Source organism: Microcaecilia unicolor, chromosome 3 (assembly GCF_901765095.1).
Source record: "Microcaecilia unicolor chromosome 3, aMicUni1.1, whole genome shotgun sequence".
Taxonomy (NCBI): Eukaryota; Metazoa; Chordata; class Amphibia; order Gymnophiona; family Siphonopidae; genus Microcaecilia; species Microcaecilia unicolor.
In genome coordinates this window covers 412,562,511-412,580,310 of record NC_044033.1, presented here as the reverse complement: position 1 = coordinate 412,580,310, position 17,800 = coordinate 412,562,511, and the positions used below count along the sequence as shown (strand labels likewise).

Here is a 17,800-nt window from a genome sequence, read left to right as displayed (position 1 = left end):
GCAAATACCAAGGATCAGCCAGCACCAAACCGGTGCTCTAACCTTCATCGAGGGAAAGAGACAAGGCCAGGGACAATGTAGAACCAACCAGTTAGAGAGTGTCTGAAGCTCAAGCATAAGAGTTAAGGGATGGACCAACCACATCAAGGGACCCAACTGGAGAAAAATTACCCATCAAGCCAGCTCGGTCTAGAGTCATGAACCAAGAGATAATGCCGAGTGAAGGAGAAGAAACGAACTCTGTCCATCTATCCATGGAGACGTAGGCTATCTGGTATGCCAGAGCTGCCCTGGAAAACCAAAAAGAAAGGTAGGAAACTATCTTGAGAAGAAGCTGCACTGAACTGGTTGCCACACTGCTGCCTACAGGCTGCTAGACCACCTAACCCAGAGAAAAGATGACACATTGCAATCCCAGAGATGCAGAGGCAACCAACCTGCAGCAGTGGTGTCATATCGAGAAATCAAATAAATCTGAAGCCCAAGGGTAACGAAGGAATGACAGCCAACATGTGGGAAATGTGCCCTGGACTGCAGCACAAGGAGTTTCAAGCTCCATATCCAGAGATGGCACCGCAACCCAACCTGCAGAGATGGAACTGCAGTTGAAAGAAACAGGCGGTGGTGGGAGCCGCGCTCAACAGCAATAGGAGCAATGCTCACTATGCAGATATGAAGCTGTGTTCACCATGCAAAAAGGGAGCTGCGCTCAAGGGACAGAAAAGGAAGTGCATGCAAGATGCAGAGAATGTTGCGAACCATATGTAGAGATGGACCGTGTTCCTTAGGAGCCAAGTGTCTTCCGACGGGCCAATATGGAGCTACATCCCACGTGAAAGAAGGCTAACCAGCTGGGAAGTTCTTTTTTTTTTTAATTTTTAACAAGAAGCTTTATTGAGTGAAACCACAAAGTACAACTCAAAACTTTACAGACACTTATCCTACAGGTTCCTCTCACAATAATTTGCATAGTACATAAAGACTCCTAATGCAATTTTCATAAAAAGCAATAACATTTCTTGTAACATTTAAACCTTTTATATATACCCAGTGTCCCCAAAGAAATCCACGCCCCTCCCCCCTCCCTTCCTCTTCTCCATGTCTTATCCCTAAAGAAGATTCCAAGATCCGTGTCTACGGTAAGGATTTGGTCACTGGTGCCCAAATCTGTTCCCATTTTGCTAGGGTTTTACTCTCCTTAGCCATTAATTTTTCCATATTACTTATGTGCCACACCAAATTGCACCATCTCCATATTGAAGGACATCCATTCTGTTTCCACATCCGTGCTATCAGCAATCGAGCTGCATTGAAGCAGTGTTTTGCCAGCTGGCCCCCCTGAATAGTGAGCCCTCTGATCGGTTTATTAAAAAAAAACACTGCAGGATCCCATGGTATGGTACCCTCCACCCATCCATGTAACCTGCCTCGCACCGATTTCCAGAATGCTTGTACTTTTCTACAAGACCACCAAATGTGTCCCATTGTGCCAATCTGCCCACAGCCTCTCCAGCATAATTTCGATGTCCCAGGATACATATGATGTAGCCTTGATGGGGTGAGGTACCAACAATATATTACTTTTGTACAATTTTCTTGGATATTGATTGCTCGAGAGCTGTGAACTGAGGCTCGCTCCATCTGTTGCCATACTTCAGGGGTATATGTCACTCCCAATTCGCTTTCCCACTTATCCCGGTGTCTACAACTAACCACCAGGGAGTCCCTCAAGTGGCTGTATAACTTAGAGATCAGTCCCTTGGACTCTTCAGTTTCCACACATAGTTGCTCTAAAAATGTAACTTCCCCACTTAACTGGCGCTTCAAACCTGCTGTCTGAAGAAAATGAATAATCTGATTATATGCATATTGGTCTTGCTGAGGTAAGTCATATTCAATAGCCAACTCCCCAAATGTAATGAAGCGCTCATCTTTCATTAACTGCCCCCACCATATCAATCTATTTTTCCGCCATTTAATAAAAGGAGACAGTGTGCATCCAGGAGGGAATGCCGCATTATAGGCTATGGGTGTTAGGCGTGATTCATAGAATCCCTTCATTCTCTCTAATTTGTCCCAACAAGAAAAGGTGTATTGAATGATCGGATTTAGGGGTTGAGGTAAATACCGATATCTAGGCGCCAACCAAAGTAGTTGTCCCAACCTTAGTGGGCTCTGTATCATAAACTGCTCTATCCTAATCCAAAGCTTATGGTCTGACTCATGGAACCACTCGATTGCAGCTTTCGCTTGGGCGGCTCTGTGATATAGCCCCAAATGTGGTACCCCTAATCCACCCTTACTTTTCCTAGCTGCATATAAAAGGGACCTAGGGAGACGAGCCCTACGACCCTGCCATATAAAGTGTTCTATTCTGGTTTGAAGCAAGTGAAGCATACGGTTATTAATTGGAAGTGGTATAGACTGAAATAAATAAAGCAGACGTGGGAGAATATTCATCTTCACGGTTGCCACTCTCCCAAACCACGAGAGATGTAATGGATCCCATCTATCTAAATCTCTCCTAATTTCCTTAATTAAGGGCAAATAATTGGCTGCACTCATGTCATTCAATTTGCAGGTAAGTACCACCCCCAAATACCGTAATCCCTGGTTGACCCAAGTCAACGGGTAAGTCTGACAGCAGGTCTGATAGTCTCTTTCCTCCATCTCCACTGCCATGGCCTCAGTCTTTGTATAGTTAATTTTAAAGCCTGATACTTGGCTATATGACTCAATCTCAGTAAATACTGCTGGCAGAGATGTTAAGGGAGAGGTTAAGGTCAACAGAATGTCATCTGCAAAAAGAGCAATTTTTGACTCCCACCTCCCCGCCTTCACCCCTTGGACTGCCGGGTTGGATCTAATATTATGAGCTAAAGGTTCCAGTACAAGAGCAAATAATAAAGGGGAAAGAGGGCAACCCTGACGAGTTCCTCGAGATAGCTCAAAAAAGGGGGAAGAGTTACCATTAATCTTGACGCATGCCCTAGGTGCAGTGTATAATTCTTGTACCAGCCCTCTAAACATAGGTCCAAACCCAAACTTTTGTAAGACCGAGTGCAAAAAAGACCAATGCACCCGGTCAAAGGCCTTCTCAGCATCTATACTTAGCAGACAGCATGAGGACTTTTGTTGTTGCGCCAAGTATATGACATTCATCGTCCTCCTAATATTATCAGAGGCTTGTCTGCCCATTATAAAGCCTACCTGATCAGAGTGTATTAGAGTTGGTAAAATATTTACTAACCTAGTGGCCATCACTTTTGCTAGGATACGTACATCAACATTTAATATAGAAATCGGGCGGTAAAAAGCACATTCAGTTACCTCCTTATTGGGTTTGGGAATAACTGCTATCCATGCATCCTTCATGGTTGGAGGCAAATTCCCTCCTTCCCTAACAAAATTCAGAACCTCTGTCAATATAGGCGCGAGATATGGAGCAAATGTTTTGTAATATTCTCCAGTATATCCATCCACTCCCGGAGATTTGCCTGTCTTCAATGTCTTGATGGCTTTAAGTACCTCCTTAACCTCTATCGGAGCCTCCAATTTGCTCCAATGCTCCGTGAGCAGAACTGGGAGATTTATTTCCTCTAGGTATGCCTGGATAGCAGTATTTTGTATAGAGGGATCTTTAGTATATAGTTCAGCATAAAATTCCCTAAATCGCTCCCTGATAGCCTGAGATGTGGAAAGAGTTGTGCCCCTTTTATCTTTAATCCGGAATATGTTTCTGTCCATCCTAAGTTTACGTAAACGAAGTGCCAGTTGACGGTTAATTTTATTTCTTCCATTGTATGCATGGAGACGGAGTTTCTCATTAATAAAATCAAGGTCCCTAAGAAGCAGCTCATCCAGTTGGAGCCTCGCTTCCTGAAGAGATCTATATATCCTAGAAGAGCCTGTTTGCTTATGAATAATCTCAAACTCCTCAATCTTGCCCCTCCAGTACCGCTTCAGCGATTCCCGATGTCGCTTAAGGTGACCCGCCACTGTCATAAAGTGGCCACGTGATACCACTTTCAAAGCGTCCCAGACAACAGCAATGGAAGGGCCTGAATCCAGATTAAAGTTTAAATATTCTTTAAGCATTTTCACATAGTCTGCACAGATGTGTTCATCTTTTAGCATAGTGTTATTAAAGGTCCACCTTTTCTGTCCATCAGCTATCCCAGAGAGGGACAGTAATACCTCACAGGGAGCATGATCTGAAATAGTAATATTTCCAATTTGTGTATCTTTCACTTGTCTCCCCAGTAGTTTATCTAGGAAGAGAAAGTCTATACGGGAGTATGAAGCATGTACTGGGGAGTAGAATGAGTAGTCCCTGTCTAGGGGGTGCCCATCCCTCCATGTATCAAAGAGACCCATCTCTTCTACCCATGTAGCCATCTGACCCACCAGTGTTCTATCCGCTCGGGAGACAGATCCCGATCGATCTAAGTTCGGGTCCATGGTAACATTAAAATCACCTCCCAATATGAGTTGGCCTCCTACCATAGGTCTAATATTCCTCTTTAATATTTTTAAAAAGGAGGTTTGGTTTGCATTTGGCCCATATATGGATCCCCAAGTGTATTCCTTAGATTCCAACATTCCCCGAATGAGAAGGTATTGCCCTGCTGGATCTCTCTTAATTTGCTGAACTTGTATGGGTATACTATCATGAAAGAGTAAAGCCACTCCTCGCTTCTTACTATTTGCAATATCAGAGGCAAAGTAAATTTTTGAATATGAGGCAGGGTGAAACAAATGTTCATGCGCTCGTTTCAAATGTGTTTCTTGTAACATTACCACCTGTGGATGCAATCTGGCTAACTCTTGGTATATCAACTGTCTTTTTCTCGGAGAATTTAAACCCTTAACATTCCAGGTAATTATTTTTAGATCTGATAGCATCTAACTCCCTGAAATAGAGAAAGGCCTGGACCAAAGCATATAACAGCACCTATAATAGAATCTTCCCCACTTACAGACATAGAAGAAGAATAACACCCCCCACCCACCTTCCCCTTCCCCAACAATGTACTCCATGTGGGAAATGCAGAAAACAAAAAAAAAATACTTCCCACACTTACCCACATTAAACTCCCAACAAGGTCAACAGCCTCTCTCACAGCCCGATTCCCTGACTTCCCTTCATCCCTGAAATACGACCCTCCAGTTCAATGCAAGTGCATCTTCCCTCTCACTTCTCTGGGTGCACTCTCATCATGAATAACAAAACCTTAGTATTCTCCCAGATCATGTCACAGATCGTGTTGTCGTCTTTCGTGGTTTCTTTGCTTTATTGAAGACTTGTTTCCATTGATGAACTTTATCCCGCGCCTTGCTGGCCGCTGTTGTCTCCTCAGCTTCCGTCTCCATTAGGCCTGCCAATTGAAGGAGTTGTTTCGCATCCGCTACTGTGCGTATTCGGTGTGATTTGCCTGCTATAACAAAGCAAAGGGTAAATGGGAAGGCCCATCGATATTTAATGTTATGTTTGTTCAAAGTGTCCAGTATTGGTTTCATCTCTCTACGCCATTGCAACGTATATGCTGACAGATCTTGATATACTGTTATCAAAGTGTCATTATACATCAGTTCTTTCTGCTGGCGTGCCAAGGCAAGTAATTGCTCTTTCTCAGAGAATTTCCAAAACCGAACAACAATGTCCCTTGGTCTGTTGGTTTGCGGATTACCTAGTGCTCTGTGGGCCCTCTCGACCTCTGGTAAAGGCATATCTGGCTGCGCCGCTAGGAGTTGTCCACAGACCTCTTGTACAATTTTCAGGACCTCTTCCTGGGTCCCCCCTTCTGGCACCCCGCGAAATCGCAGATTTTTACGTCTACTGCGATTTTCAATGTCGTCTAGCTTATATTGTAGTTCAGACATCTGCGTTGTAATTCCTTCCTCACGTTGATGCATTTGTTGTACTACTTCCACGTGCTCATCCATCCGCACTTCTAGATCTTCAATACGGGTACCTACTTCTTTAAGTTCACCTCTTAAATTATCAATGCGCTCTACTATGTCCGCTTTCATGTGAGCTAAGTCCTTTCTCAAATTCATAAGCAAACGGGCAGAATGCGACTTCCTCACACTGCCTGTGTCTTCTTCCGATCTTTCCGACTCAAAATCTGAGGCCTCTTCGAGGTGCGGGGAGACATGGCGCGAGGGTGTTTTAGATGTATGCTGGCTACTGCGCATCGCGCTTTTCGCCTCTAAGTTCTTTAATTTTTGCGCCATGCTGCCTTCCTACCTTTCGATCGAGGTTCTATCAGCGGGAGAGAATCAAAATTCGTCGTATTTACTGCTAAAGTTCGCTATTTTAGCTGGATTGTTCGGGAGCTACAAAATCAGGCTTCCATCGAGGACAGTGACGTCACCGGAAGTCACCAGCTGGGAAGTTCTGAGAGAAGAGGACATTTCTCTGGTAAGTGAATACTATTTTGCTTTGGGGAACTTAAAGATTGGGGTTTAAAGAAGGAATTGTAGGTTAGTGATAGGCAAAATAAATATAAAGAAGCAAATTTTATCAACTACTCTCCACAGTCTTTTCCCCTTAGTTTTAAAACTTGAATTTTGTATCACAGCATTAACAGATAGCCTCTAGCAGGCACTGCAGGATCTAGTTTACTATTAAGGAGGCGCGGAGGGGAGAGAGAGCGAGAGAGAGAGAAGTAAGCAGGACCTAGTTTAGTATTAAGGGGGGAATAAAAAGAGAGAGAAACGCAAGCATTATTAACTAATGGCCATAGTGTACAACCCTTTTCCCACAGTTTTAAACTAAAATTTTCTCTAGAAATAGGCATTTTCCCTTAGCTTTAAACTGAAATCTTTTCCAGAGGTAGAAACTTAACAGCCAAAACCTCTTGTTCTAAAAGGCAGTTATTTTCTGTTCTTTGGTTGCTGGAGAGGTAGCACGTCCAGTGGCCTCAATTAGGTGCTAATTAAGGTGTGGGGAAGTAGAATATTTGCACAGGTTGCTGAGTTAGCTTGAAACAGCCTGTATAAAAAAGGCCCCTTAGATTCAAAACTATATAAAGAGGAAAGGTCCCACTGAACTTTCTGAGAAGTTCTGAGAGAAGAGGACATTTCTCTGGTAAGTGAACACTATTTTGCTTTGGGAACTTAAAGATTGGGGTTTAATAGAGGAATTGTATGTTAGTGATAGGCAGCATAAAAATATAAAAAAAGCTAATTTGATCAACTAATTTCCATAGTCTTTTCCCCTTAGTTTTAAAACTTGAATTTTGTACCACAGCATTAACAGATAGCCTCTAGCAGGCACTACAGGATCTAGTTTAGTCTTCCTGCCCACCCCTAGGATAACTTAATTTATAATCAGTTATTGTAATTAGGATAACAAGGAGAGCTCTTGCAGAATTTTAAATACATTTCACTACCATCTAAGAAGGAAACACTAAATAAATCCGACAATATACCTTATAAACTAAAATACATTTTTATATTAGGCTAATATCCTTAATACTTTAGTAAGTTTTAGATTATTAAAAAACTCAAAAATACTAAGATGGAGTCAGCAGACCAGCAGCAAGAGGGGTGCTATCCAGTCTTTTGCATTGAGTGTCACATGTATGATTATCTCCCAGTTGGTGAGATGTCATATGTGTGTGCTCGATGCAAAGATCTCCTAGCTCTCAGAGAACAGGTCCGTTCTCCTGAGGCTAGAGTAGCAGACTTGGTGGAGCTGAGAGAGACAGAGAGGTACATAGAGAAGTCCCACCTCCAGTCTGGTAGCCCCTGTACTACCTTGGAGGAGGGAGGTCTCCCGGAAGGAGAGCATCAACAGGGGATGCACTACCCTCTCACACCGAGGATATGTCTCCAAGTGCTGCCCAGAAGGGAAGGGTTAGGTCAGCTGTTGTAGTTGGTGATTCGATTAGGCATAAAGATAGCTGGGTGGCTGGTTGATATGAGGATCGCTTGGTCACTTGCATGCCTGGTGCGAAGGTGGCGGACCTCACACGTCACCTAGATAGGATTTTAGATAGTGCTGGGGAGAAGCCGACCGTCTTGGTACATGTGGGTACCAATGACATAGGAAAATGTGGGAGAGAGGTTCTAGAAGCCAAATTTAGGCTCCTGGATAGAAAGCTCAAACCCAGAACCTCTAGGGTAGCATTTTCTGAAGTGCAGGGAGGAGGGTTTTAGATTTCTTAGGAATTGGGCAACATTCTGGGGAAGGGGGAGCCTATTCCGAAAGGGACCAGGCTGCTGGCATAAGCTTTTAAAAAGGAGATAGACCAGCTTTTAAACTAGAAACTGGGGGAAGGCCGACAGTCGCTCAAAAGCGCATGGTTCGGGATAAGGTATCTTTCAAAGATATCACAAAAACAGGGAAGATAGGGTATCCCAATAATGAGATTGCAAAAGAGACCGTAATAGATCAGGTGTCCTTAAATAATAATAAAAATAAAAATCAGACAAAAAGATTGCAAAATTAATACTGTCAAGTACTAAGCATGATGTAAATAGCTCCCAGCACCATGTACTGAGGATGACCTAGGACAATGCTTCTTGGCCTTCACCCGAAGCACATCAGCCATGCTCCTCGGTGCCAATGAGGACAACGTCGAACCCTCATGTCACCTCAGAGTTGGATCCGACGATGGACGGTCCCAGGGTCCTGCACAGCAGGAGGCCTCGAGATAGGTGGAGACCCACTCAACACCTCACTGCTCCCAGTGTCTAAAGGTCTCGAAGCAGCCATGCTTACTGAGGCCCCCGATGCCAGTGCGATGTTCGACATTGATGCCGACACCTCCGACCTCGATGGCAATGTTAAGGAACCTGCTGCCCGTCTCATCTTCCGCCAGGTTCGCTTTACTCATACTACCCCTCTCGTCAAGACCCTTCACTGGCTCCCTATCCGTTTTCGCATCCTGTTCAAACTTCTTCTACTAACCTATAAATGTACTCACTCTGCTGCTACCCAGTATCTCTCCACACTCGTCCTTCCCTACACCCCTTCCCATGCACTCCGCTCCATGGATAAATCCTTCTTATCTGTTCCCTTCTCCACTACTGCCAACTCCAGACTTCGCGCCTTCTGTCTCGCTGCACCCTACGCCTGGAATAAACTTCCTGAGCCCCTACGTCTTGCCCCTTCCTTGGCCACCTTTAAATCTAGACTGAAAGCCCACCTCTTTAACATTGCTTTTGACTCGTAACCACTTGTAACAACTCGCCTCCACCTACCCTCCTCTCTTTCTTCCCGTTCACATTAATTGATTTGATTTGCTTACTTTATTTATTTTTTGTCTATTAGATTGTAAGCTCTTTGAGCAGGGACTGCCTTTCTTCTATGTTTGTGCAGCGCTGCGTATGCCTTGTAGCACTATAGAAATGCTAAATAGTAGTAGTAGTAGTAGTAGAACCTGACCTGGCTACAAAAATCTTCTCTTGTTGAGCTTCTCAGGAAACCTGGGTCGTCTTCTTCATGTAAAGCCAGAAAGCACAGTTCGCAGGAATATGGTCGGGCCCAAGATACTGCAGACACCAAGAATGGGTGTCCTTCCTCGAGATGGTCCGATTGCACCGAGTACAGTGCTTGAAGCCACTGGAAGTCTTTGTTGTCATGGATGGGAAAACCTCATCGGCCAAATCAAAAGACTCAATGGCACTTGAAAAAGGGGCAAAGGCATGAAAAAAGAAGGGAAGAACCCGACCGGAGTCAGGGCCTAAACCGACCCAGGACATCGAAAATTAAAGAAAACTTAAAACTTAGGCAAAATTCACAAAGAAAATAAAAGGGCAGGATTTAAAGTGTAAAAAATAAAAAATAAAAAACCACAATGAAAAATAAAAAATTAGCCAAAAGGCACTCAAAACCTCTTAGAACGAGGTATGTGAGGAGAGACCGAAAAAACAAAGCTGCTCCTCACATGGAAAGAAAAGAATTGAGACCACGCTCATGCGGCCGGCGGGTGGGAAGGCACTTGCACCTGCGCAGTGGAGCACGGCTCCGACGCAGATTGGTATCTGAGAATATAGAAGCCTGCTTGTCCTTGGAGAATGCAAGTATTTCCCAATGTAGCTAAATCCACACAATTTCAGAGAAAACTGTTTCTTCATCTGAAGGCCAGACCACTTGCAATAAGATCTGGCTTCTTTTGAAATTCCCCTTTATAATCCAGCACAGCTTGAGCTATTATATATGGATACTGTTTATATACTTAAGAGAAATAAAATAGTAGTACTAAAAAAATATACAGTATAATAGCATATGTGTGACCATCTCTGGAAAAAGGCAACTAAAGTTACCAGAAACAAAAATACAAGGTTTTAATGAATTCTGTTTGAGCAAAAAAGTTGTAAACCACATAGAAGCCAATTTTGGCATTTTGCATTATATCAAGCACCTGTAAATAATAATACAATAGCCCAAACCCCACCCTTTTATGTGAAAAAAATAAAGTTACAGAAGTTCAACCATGTAACATTTTCAGACTGTTCGTGGACTCATGACAGGAAAATAAAATCAGCCATTCTCAATATTTTGGATCTGCTAGCTGGCAAAGGTGTTATAGCAAGGCCAAATAAACTAAATTTGCTACTTTAGTCACCTTTCCCCAGAGATGGTCACATATAAGCAATATGTATAAAACCAATATACTTACATAAACTAGCATGTCCATTTGGCAATGAAGTTCCAGATTGAGGATTTAGCCTAAAAAAAATATATATATATTAACTTTCTGAAATACAACTCCTAGCAGAAGTCACAACACATGCAACTTAAAATTAATTAGTGCATGCCAATCAGTTGAACTGCTACATTTGTAGCTTGAGTTTAGGATATTATGACAACTGTGATACTCTAATGAACCATATATTCCATATATGAAAAAAAAAAAGTGTGTCTTACCTGATAATTTTCTTTCCTTTAATCACAGCAGATGAATCCAGACACTTGTGGGTTATGACCATCTACCAGTAGGTGAAGATATAGGGCATCAAACTGAACTCTCTTATAGGACAGTAAGTTCCTGAGTCAGTTAGTATTGCTCATAACAAAGCAAAAGATAGAATTAAACAATCCTTCCTCACAGAAATAAGGTGTGAACAAAACTGAAATGATAAATAGCAATATGCAGCAACAAGCCTACACAGAGAAAATTACTGAAAATAGGATCAAAGTACCAACACAGGGTGGGGTTCTGGATTCATCTGCTGTGATTAAAAGGAAAGAAAATTATCGGGTAAAACATCATTTTTCCTTTCTTGTCATCAACAGCAGATAAATCCAGAGACTTGTGGGAACCAGAAACATCAACAGACAGAACCGATGTTCCAAGGAATGTTTCTGACCAAGCCAAAATGTCTAAAGTGCCTGGAAAAGGTATGTAAGGAGGATCATGTGGCCGACCCTCATACTTCAAGAGAACAGGCTTGAAATTCTGCAAGATGTTGAAAGAGCTCTGGTAGAGAAAGCTCTAATCGAAGATGTAAGTTGTTTACCAGAAGAATATGGGCCGACGCAATAGATTTCTTAAATCCAGCGAGCGACAGTCAGTCACCTTCGAGGCAGCATTGCCCCAATTATGTCCCGACTTGAGGATGAAGATATGATCTGAACGACGAAACTCATTGGTCGCTTGAAGATGCTGGAGAAGCACTTGGTGGATATTCAGGAAATGCAGCAAGGCAAAGTCCTTACCATAATCTTCCTTCCTAAAGGACAGAAGAAACAGTAGTTGATTCAGGTTAAACAAAGACCCCACCTTAGAGAGAGAGGGAAAAATGGTGCGAATGGTCATCCCCGCTTCAGAAAAATCGAGGAATGATCTCTACAGGATAAGGATCCAACACGCAGAAATAATGGCCAGCAGAAAAACAGACTTTAGGGTAAGGTCTTTCAAAGTAGCCTTCTGCACCAGGTTAAGATTCCATTCTGAGCAAGGACACCAAAAAGGAGATTTAAAATGACTGACCTCTCGTAAAAAAAACAAACAACATCCGGATGTGCAGCCAAAGATGTGTTCAGCAGCCACACCCAATAACAAGCAAGAACTGCCTCCTACAAGGGAGTTGTAGGCCAGCCTTTTTTTAAAGCCCTCTTGCAAGAAGGCTAAAATCTGTGGCAAGGAAGAATGAAGGGGGGAGATGGCCCATTTTGAACACCAGTCTTCAAAAATTCTCCAGAACTGAGCATAAGCCAAGGAGGTAGATCGCTTTCACAACTGAAGGAAATCATCACAGTAACCTTTATTCCTTAATTTTGACCTCTAAAGACCCAGACCATAAGATCAAAACAAGATGAATCCTCCATTTGGATTAGACCCTGCAGACGAAGCCCTTGAGAAAGCAGAAGCTTAAATGGCCTGTCTACTAGCAGCCAAATCAGGTTACACAACACAACCTCCTGGGCCAGACTAGGGCAACCAGGATTACCAGACCAGGATGAAGAAGAATCCGGTGGAGAACTCTGCCTATCACGGGCCATGGAGAAAAGACAGAGAAGACCTGACACTGACCATGGCCAGGTTCTGCTGAAAACTTGGGAACCTTGGCATTGTGATGAATTGATTAACTATAGGGATTTTTTACACAACCAGAGTCAGTTTTAACACATGGCTACTTAAGACTCCAGAACATATGAAAAAACCTTTTCTTTATTGACAATAAATATCAGTCATCCATACAAACCTACATACAATATAGTTTTAACTCACTCAAACATTCGCACGCTCCAGCCATCCATCCATATTCGTAAAAGTAGTGCACAGCTATATATGCCTCTCACAAAGATGATACAGCTCGTCATCAATCAATGCAGTGTACATAACTTGTCAATTTGATCTGTACCCATTATCCTTTGTGTGGCTGAAACAAACTTAATACAGTGTTGCACCATATACGTAAATTATAAGAATATTCCTCAAGCCACAATAGTGTTCCCAATTGAAGACAAATGTCACTGAGAATATCCAAAACCCCCAAACTGGGTTGGCTGGAAACGTGTGTCCATGCTTGAAAACTTCAAATCGCCGGTTCCCCGATGCTGATCGGCATTTCGTCTCCTTCCTCAGGAGGAACCAAAACTGTAACAACATTAATGCTCATCACCCACTACATACTCATATTTACTTTAAACTAATTTTACAAATCAACATTTTAAATCGTACTTACTAATAACACTATATCAGGCTGCACGCCTACGTGGTAGTCGGCCAGGCTTCCGCCCAGGAATCGCACCACCGGAAACTGTTGTACGTCAGCCCCGAAATTGTGTGAGTTAAATACCCATCATTAAGACTTTCTATAAAGGCATTAAGAGCGCTAAGGGGGCCTTGCCAAAACAAAATAACATCGTCAGGGAAGGTGATCAGTTCTATGTACAGACCCGGGGAGTTGCGATGGGGGCTACTGTCGCACCTTCCCTGGCCTGTTTATATATGACCCAATATGAAAAAATTCATGTCTACACTTCGAGTTGGTACCGCCACGTTGTTATGTGGAAAAGGTACATTGACGATGTTATTTTGTTTTGGCGAGGCCCCCTTAGCGCTCTTAATGCCTTTATAGAAAGTCTTAATGATGCTGATGTTAACATTAAATTTACCTCTAGAATGGATACTCATGAGCTTGATTTCTTGGATATTAAGATCATTAGAACATCAGATGGTGGATTTGATACGACTATTTATCGTAAGCCGACCGACAGGAACACCCTTCTTCATTATCAGAGCTTTCACCATAAGGCTCTGAAGAGGGGTGTCCCTGTGGGCCAATTTTTGAGGTTACGTCGTTTATGTTCTTCAGTTATCGAATTCAAGGCTCAGGCTCGGGAGATGAGGGACAGATTTGTAGAGCGTGGATATCCGAAGCAGGTTATACGGAGCGCATATAAGAGGGCGCTATATGCCTATCGTCCTTGGTTGTTTTATTCAGGTCAGGTCTCCTCCAGTAACACAGTGGCATGCGTTATTCCTTTTTCCCATAGAGCAGTGGGCATCTCTTCAATCATCCACAGATACTGGCATGTTTTGTCTGTTCACTCGGAGTTCAGGGAACGACCGAAGGTGGCGTATGCTCGACAGGCCAACATAGGGGAGTTGCTCAAACGTTCCAAACAACAAAATAGTATGGGCAGACATTCCCCATGTGGTAAATGTGTGTATTGCTGCTATTCTGTGGACACCAGCGTGATTGATATCCCACATAGTGATAGACAATTCTTTTTAAGACAGAACACTACATGTACTAGTGAGTGTGTCGTTTATTGTATTTGGTGCCCTTGTGCACTATATTACATAGGCCACACAAAGAGACAATTAAAGAATCGGCTGGCAGAGCATGTTAGCAATTTAAGATTAGGTAAAAGGGAGAATCCGCTGGTGTCCCATTGGCAGCGATATAATCACACTATTGATCAGCTCCAATGTGTTGTGTTGTCCCAGATTGTACCTACCAACAGAAGTGGGGACATTAGTGCTCGTTTACTTTTATTGGAGCAGCGTTACATCTACACATGGGGCACAGTAGCACCGCACGGCCTCAATTTGGAGGTCGAGTGGGTGTGACGTAATTGTCGGCGCGTGCGTTTGTGCAATGGGCCCCTGGGTATTTAACTCACACAATTTCGGGGCTGACGTACAACAGTTTCCGGTGGTGCGATTCCTGGGCGGAAGCCTGGCCGACTACCACGTAGGCGTGCAGCATGATATAGTATTATTAGTAAGTACGATTTAAAATGTTGATTTGTAAAATTAGTTTAAAGTAAATATGAGTATGTAGTGGGTGATGAGCATTAATGTTGTTACAGTTTTGGTTCCTCCTGAGGAAGGAGACGAAATGCCGATCAGCATCGGGGAACCGGCGATTTGAAGTTTTCAAGCATGGACACACGTTTCCAGCCAACCCAGTTTGGGGGTTTTGGATATTCTCAGTGACATTTGTCTTCAATTGGGAACACTATTGTGGCTTGAGGAATATTCTTATAATTTACGTATATGGTGCAACACTGTATTAAGTTTGTTTCAGCCACACAAAGGATAATGGGTACAGATCAAATTGACAAGTTATGTACACTGCATTGATTGATGACGAGCTGTATCATCTTTGTGAAAGGCATATATAGCTGTGCACTACTTTTACGAATATGGATGGATGGCTGGAGCGTGCGAATGTTTGAGTGAGTTAAAACTATATTGTATGTAGGTTTGTATGGATGACTGATATTTATTGTCAATAAAGAAAAGGTTTTTTCATATGTTCTGGAGTCTTAAGTAGCCATTGTGATGAATTGCCATAAGGTCCAGAATCAGGCTGCCCCATTTTTGGGGCAATGAGCTTGAAGACGTCCAGTGACATCTCCTATTCCACCAAATCTAAAGAGCTACTGCTGGACATTGAGGGTCCCCACAATTGCACTGCTGAAATCTGGAGCAAATGCTTTTCTGCCCAGAAAATGTGCATACCAGGCACCAGAGCAGCCCTCGGTGTGTCTCCTTGCCTGTTTATGTAAACTACCAGCATGACACTGACTGAAAGAACACGGACCAGCTTGCCCTCCAGAATGAGACAAAAGTCCAATAGGTCCTTGGAAATCACTCTGAGCTCCAAATGATTAATTGGCTAAAGTGCCTTTATCTTGCTACACAGACCTTGTGCATTGTGGTGGAGACTGTGTGCTCCCCGACCTGTCAAACTCGCAACTGTGACAACAACTATCAAAGACGGAGAGAACAAAGGCATTCCTCAGATGAGACTGTTCTACTTAAGCCACAACATGCTGTACCTTGCCTGAGCCGTACAAAGAAGGCGTAGACCATAATTCTGAGTTACCAGAGACCAGCGAGATAAGAGACTGCTGAAGTGAAAACATGTGTGCTCTGACCCATGGAGTTACATCGAGTGTTGCTGCCATGGACTTCAGAACTTTCACATAATTCCACATCGAAGGACTTGGTGTTTGTAACAAGAGATGAACCTGACTCTGAATCTTGCCCCTTCTGAGATCTAGAAAAAACATCTTGGCTTGGGAAGTATCAAAATGGAACCCCCAAATATTCTAGAGCTTGCATATGAACTAGGTGATTCTTGGTAAGACTGATCACCACCCTAGAGACTGCAACATACGAATCACTCTGGAGGCAACCTGATGGCTCTCCTGAGAAGAGGAGACTTTGATAAATCAGTCGTCAAAATAGGAATGCACTCTAATTCTCTCCTTCTGTATCGCTTGAAACTGAAAGTGCTGTCCTACTACCACAAAGCGGAGAAACCGCTGATGAGGCAGCCAGATAGGAATATGGAAGTAAGCTTCCTTGAGGTCCAGAAAGGTGAGGGACTCCCCCGGCTGAACTGCGGCCATTACTAAGCACAAGGTTTTCATGTGGAAATGCTTTACTTAAAGGAACTTGTTGACCTTCTTGAAAAGAACCGGGCGATAGGATCCTCCTTTCTTGGGAACAATGAAATAGATAGAGTAGCAGCCCTGACCTCATTCATGGCTGGAAACTGGAATCACTGCCTCTAACTCCTGCATGGACTGAAGCGTGGAAAATATGGCCTGCCTCTTATGCAAGGTTTTGCACAGGGATTCCAAGAAAAAAAAATCTTGCGATTGGAGAGGAGAACGTTCATTTGTAACCTTCTTTGATAATATCTAGGACCCACTGGTCTGACGTAATCTCGGCCCACTCTTCATTAAATGGAACAGATGCCCTCCTCTCCTGTCTGACAAAGAGTGAGCCTGCAGGACCTACAGACTTGGTTGCAAGAATGCTTGTCAAAGCAAAAGGATTGCTTCAGCTGGTTCCTAGATCTTTGAAAGGAAGCTGAGTGGTCAAGATGGTACCGCTTGGTGTGGCAAATGCTGTGTCTTGAAATTATCTAGATCCTTGACAAATTTCTCCAAATCACCACCAAAGAGAAGCTTCCCCCTAAAAGGCAACTTTATAAGGCACTGCTGGGAAGCAGCCACAATAAGCGCCTAGCCATGGACACCAATGGCAAGGACAAATCAAGATCAGCTATACATGTAAAGTATCACATGTAATGTGTTATCTTGTTGGGCATTTTGGGGTTTCAAGGAGGAACTGTAGGTTAGTGTTAGGCAAAATAAAAATATAAAAAGCAAATTTTATCAACTAATCTCCTTAGTCTTTTCCACTTAGTTTTATAAACTTTGTACCACAGCATTAACAGATAGAATCTAACAGGCACTGCATGATCTAGTTTAGTCTTCCCACCCACCCCTAGGATAACTCTTCATTTATAATCAGTTATTGTAATTAGGATAACAAGCAAGGAGTGCTCTTACAGAGTTTTAAATACATTTCATTACCATCTAAGAAGGAAACACTAAATCATACAATATACTATATAAACTAAAAAACACTTTTATATTAGGCTTATATCCTTAATACTGTAGCAAGTTTTAAATTATTGAAAAACTCAAAAACACTAAGAAGGAGTCAGCAGTCCAGCAGCGAGAGGGGTGCTATCCAGTCTTTTGCATTGAGTGTCACATCAGGCACACACATATGACATCTCACCAACTGGGAGACAATCATACATAGTAACATAGTAGATGACAACAGGGTATACATGATGAGGAGAGACTTGCTGACCTGGACATGTATACCCTGGAAGAAAGGAGAAACAGGGGTGATATGATACAGACGTTCAAATATTTGAAAGGTATTAATCCGCAAACGAACCTTTTCCGGAGATGGGAAGGCGGTAGAACGAGAGGGCATGAAATGAGATTGAAGGGGGGCAGACTTAAGAAAAATGTCAGGAAGTATTTTTTCACGGAGAGGGTGGTGGATGCTTG

The 17,800-nt window shown here is 42.9% G+C and overlaps 1 protein-coding gene across 1 annotated transcript in view; it reads right to left on the bottom strand.

Moving 5' to 3' along the window:
- The window catches only part of ATAD2B (ATPase family AAA domain containing 2B), a 714,191-nt gene that overhangs the window by 599,213 nt on the left and 97,178 nt on the right, over window positions 1–17,800 (bottom strand). The window contains 1 exon segment of the mRNA XM_030198808.1: window positions 10,635–10,684. Within this exon segment, the coding sequence (XP_030054668.1) occupies window positions 10,635–10,684 (50 nt within the window).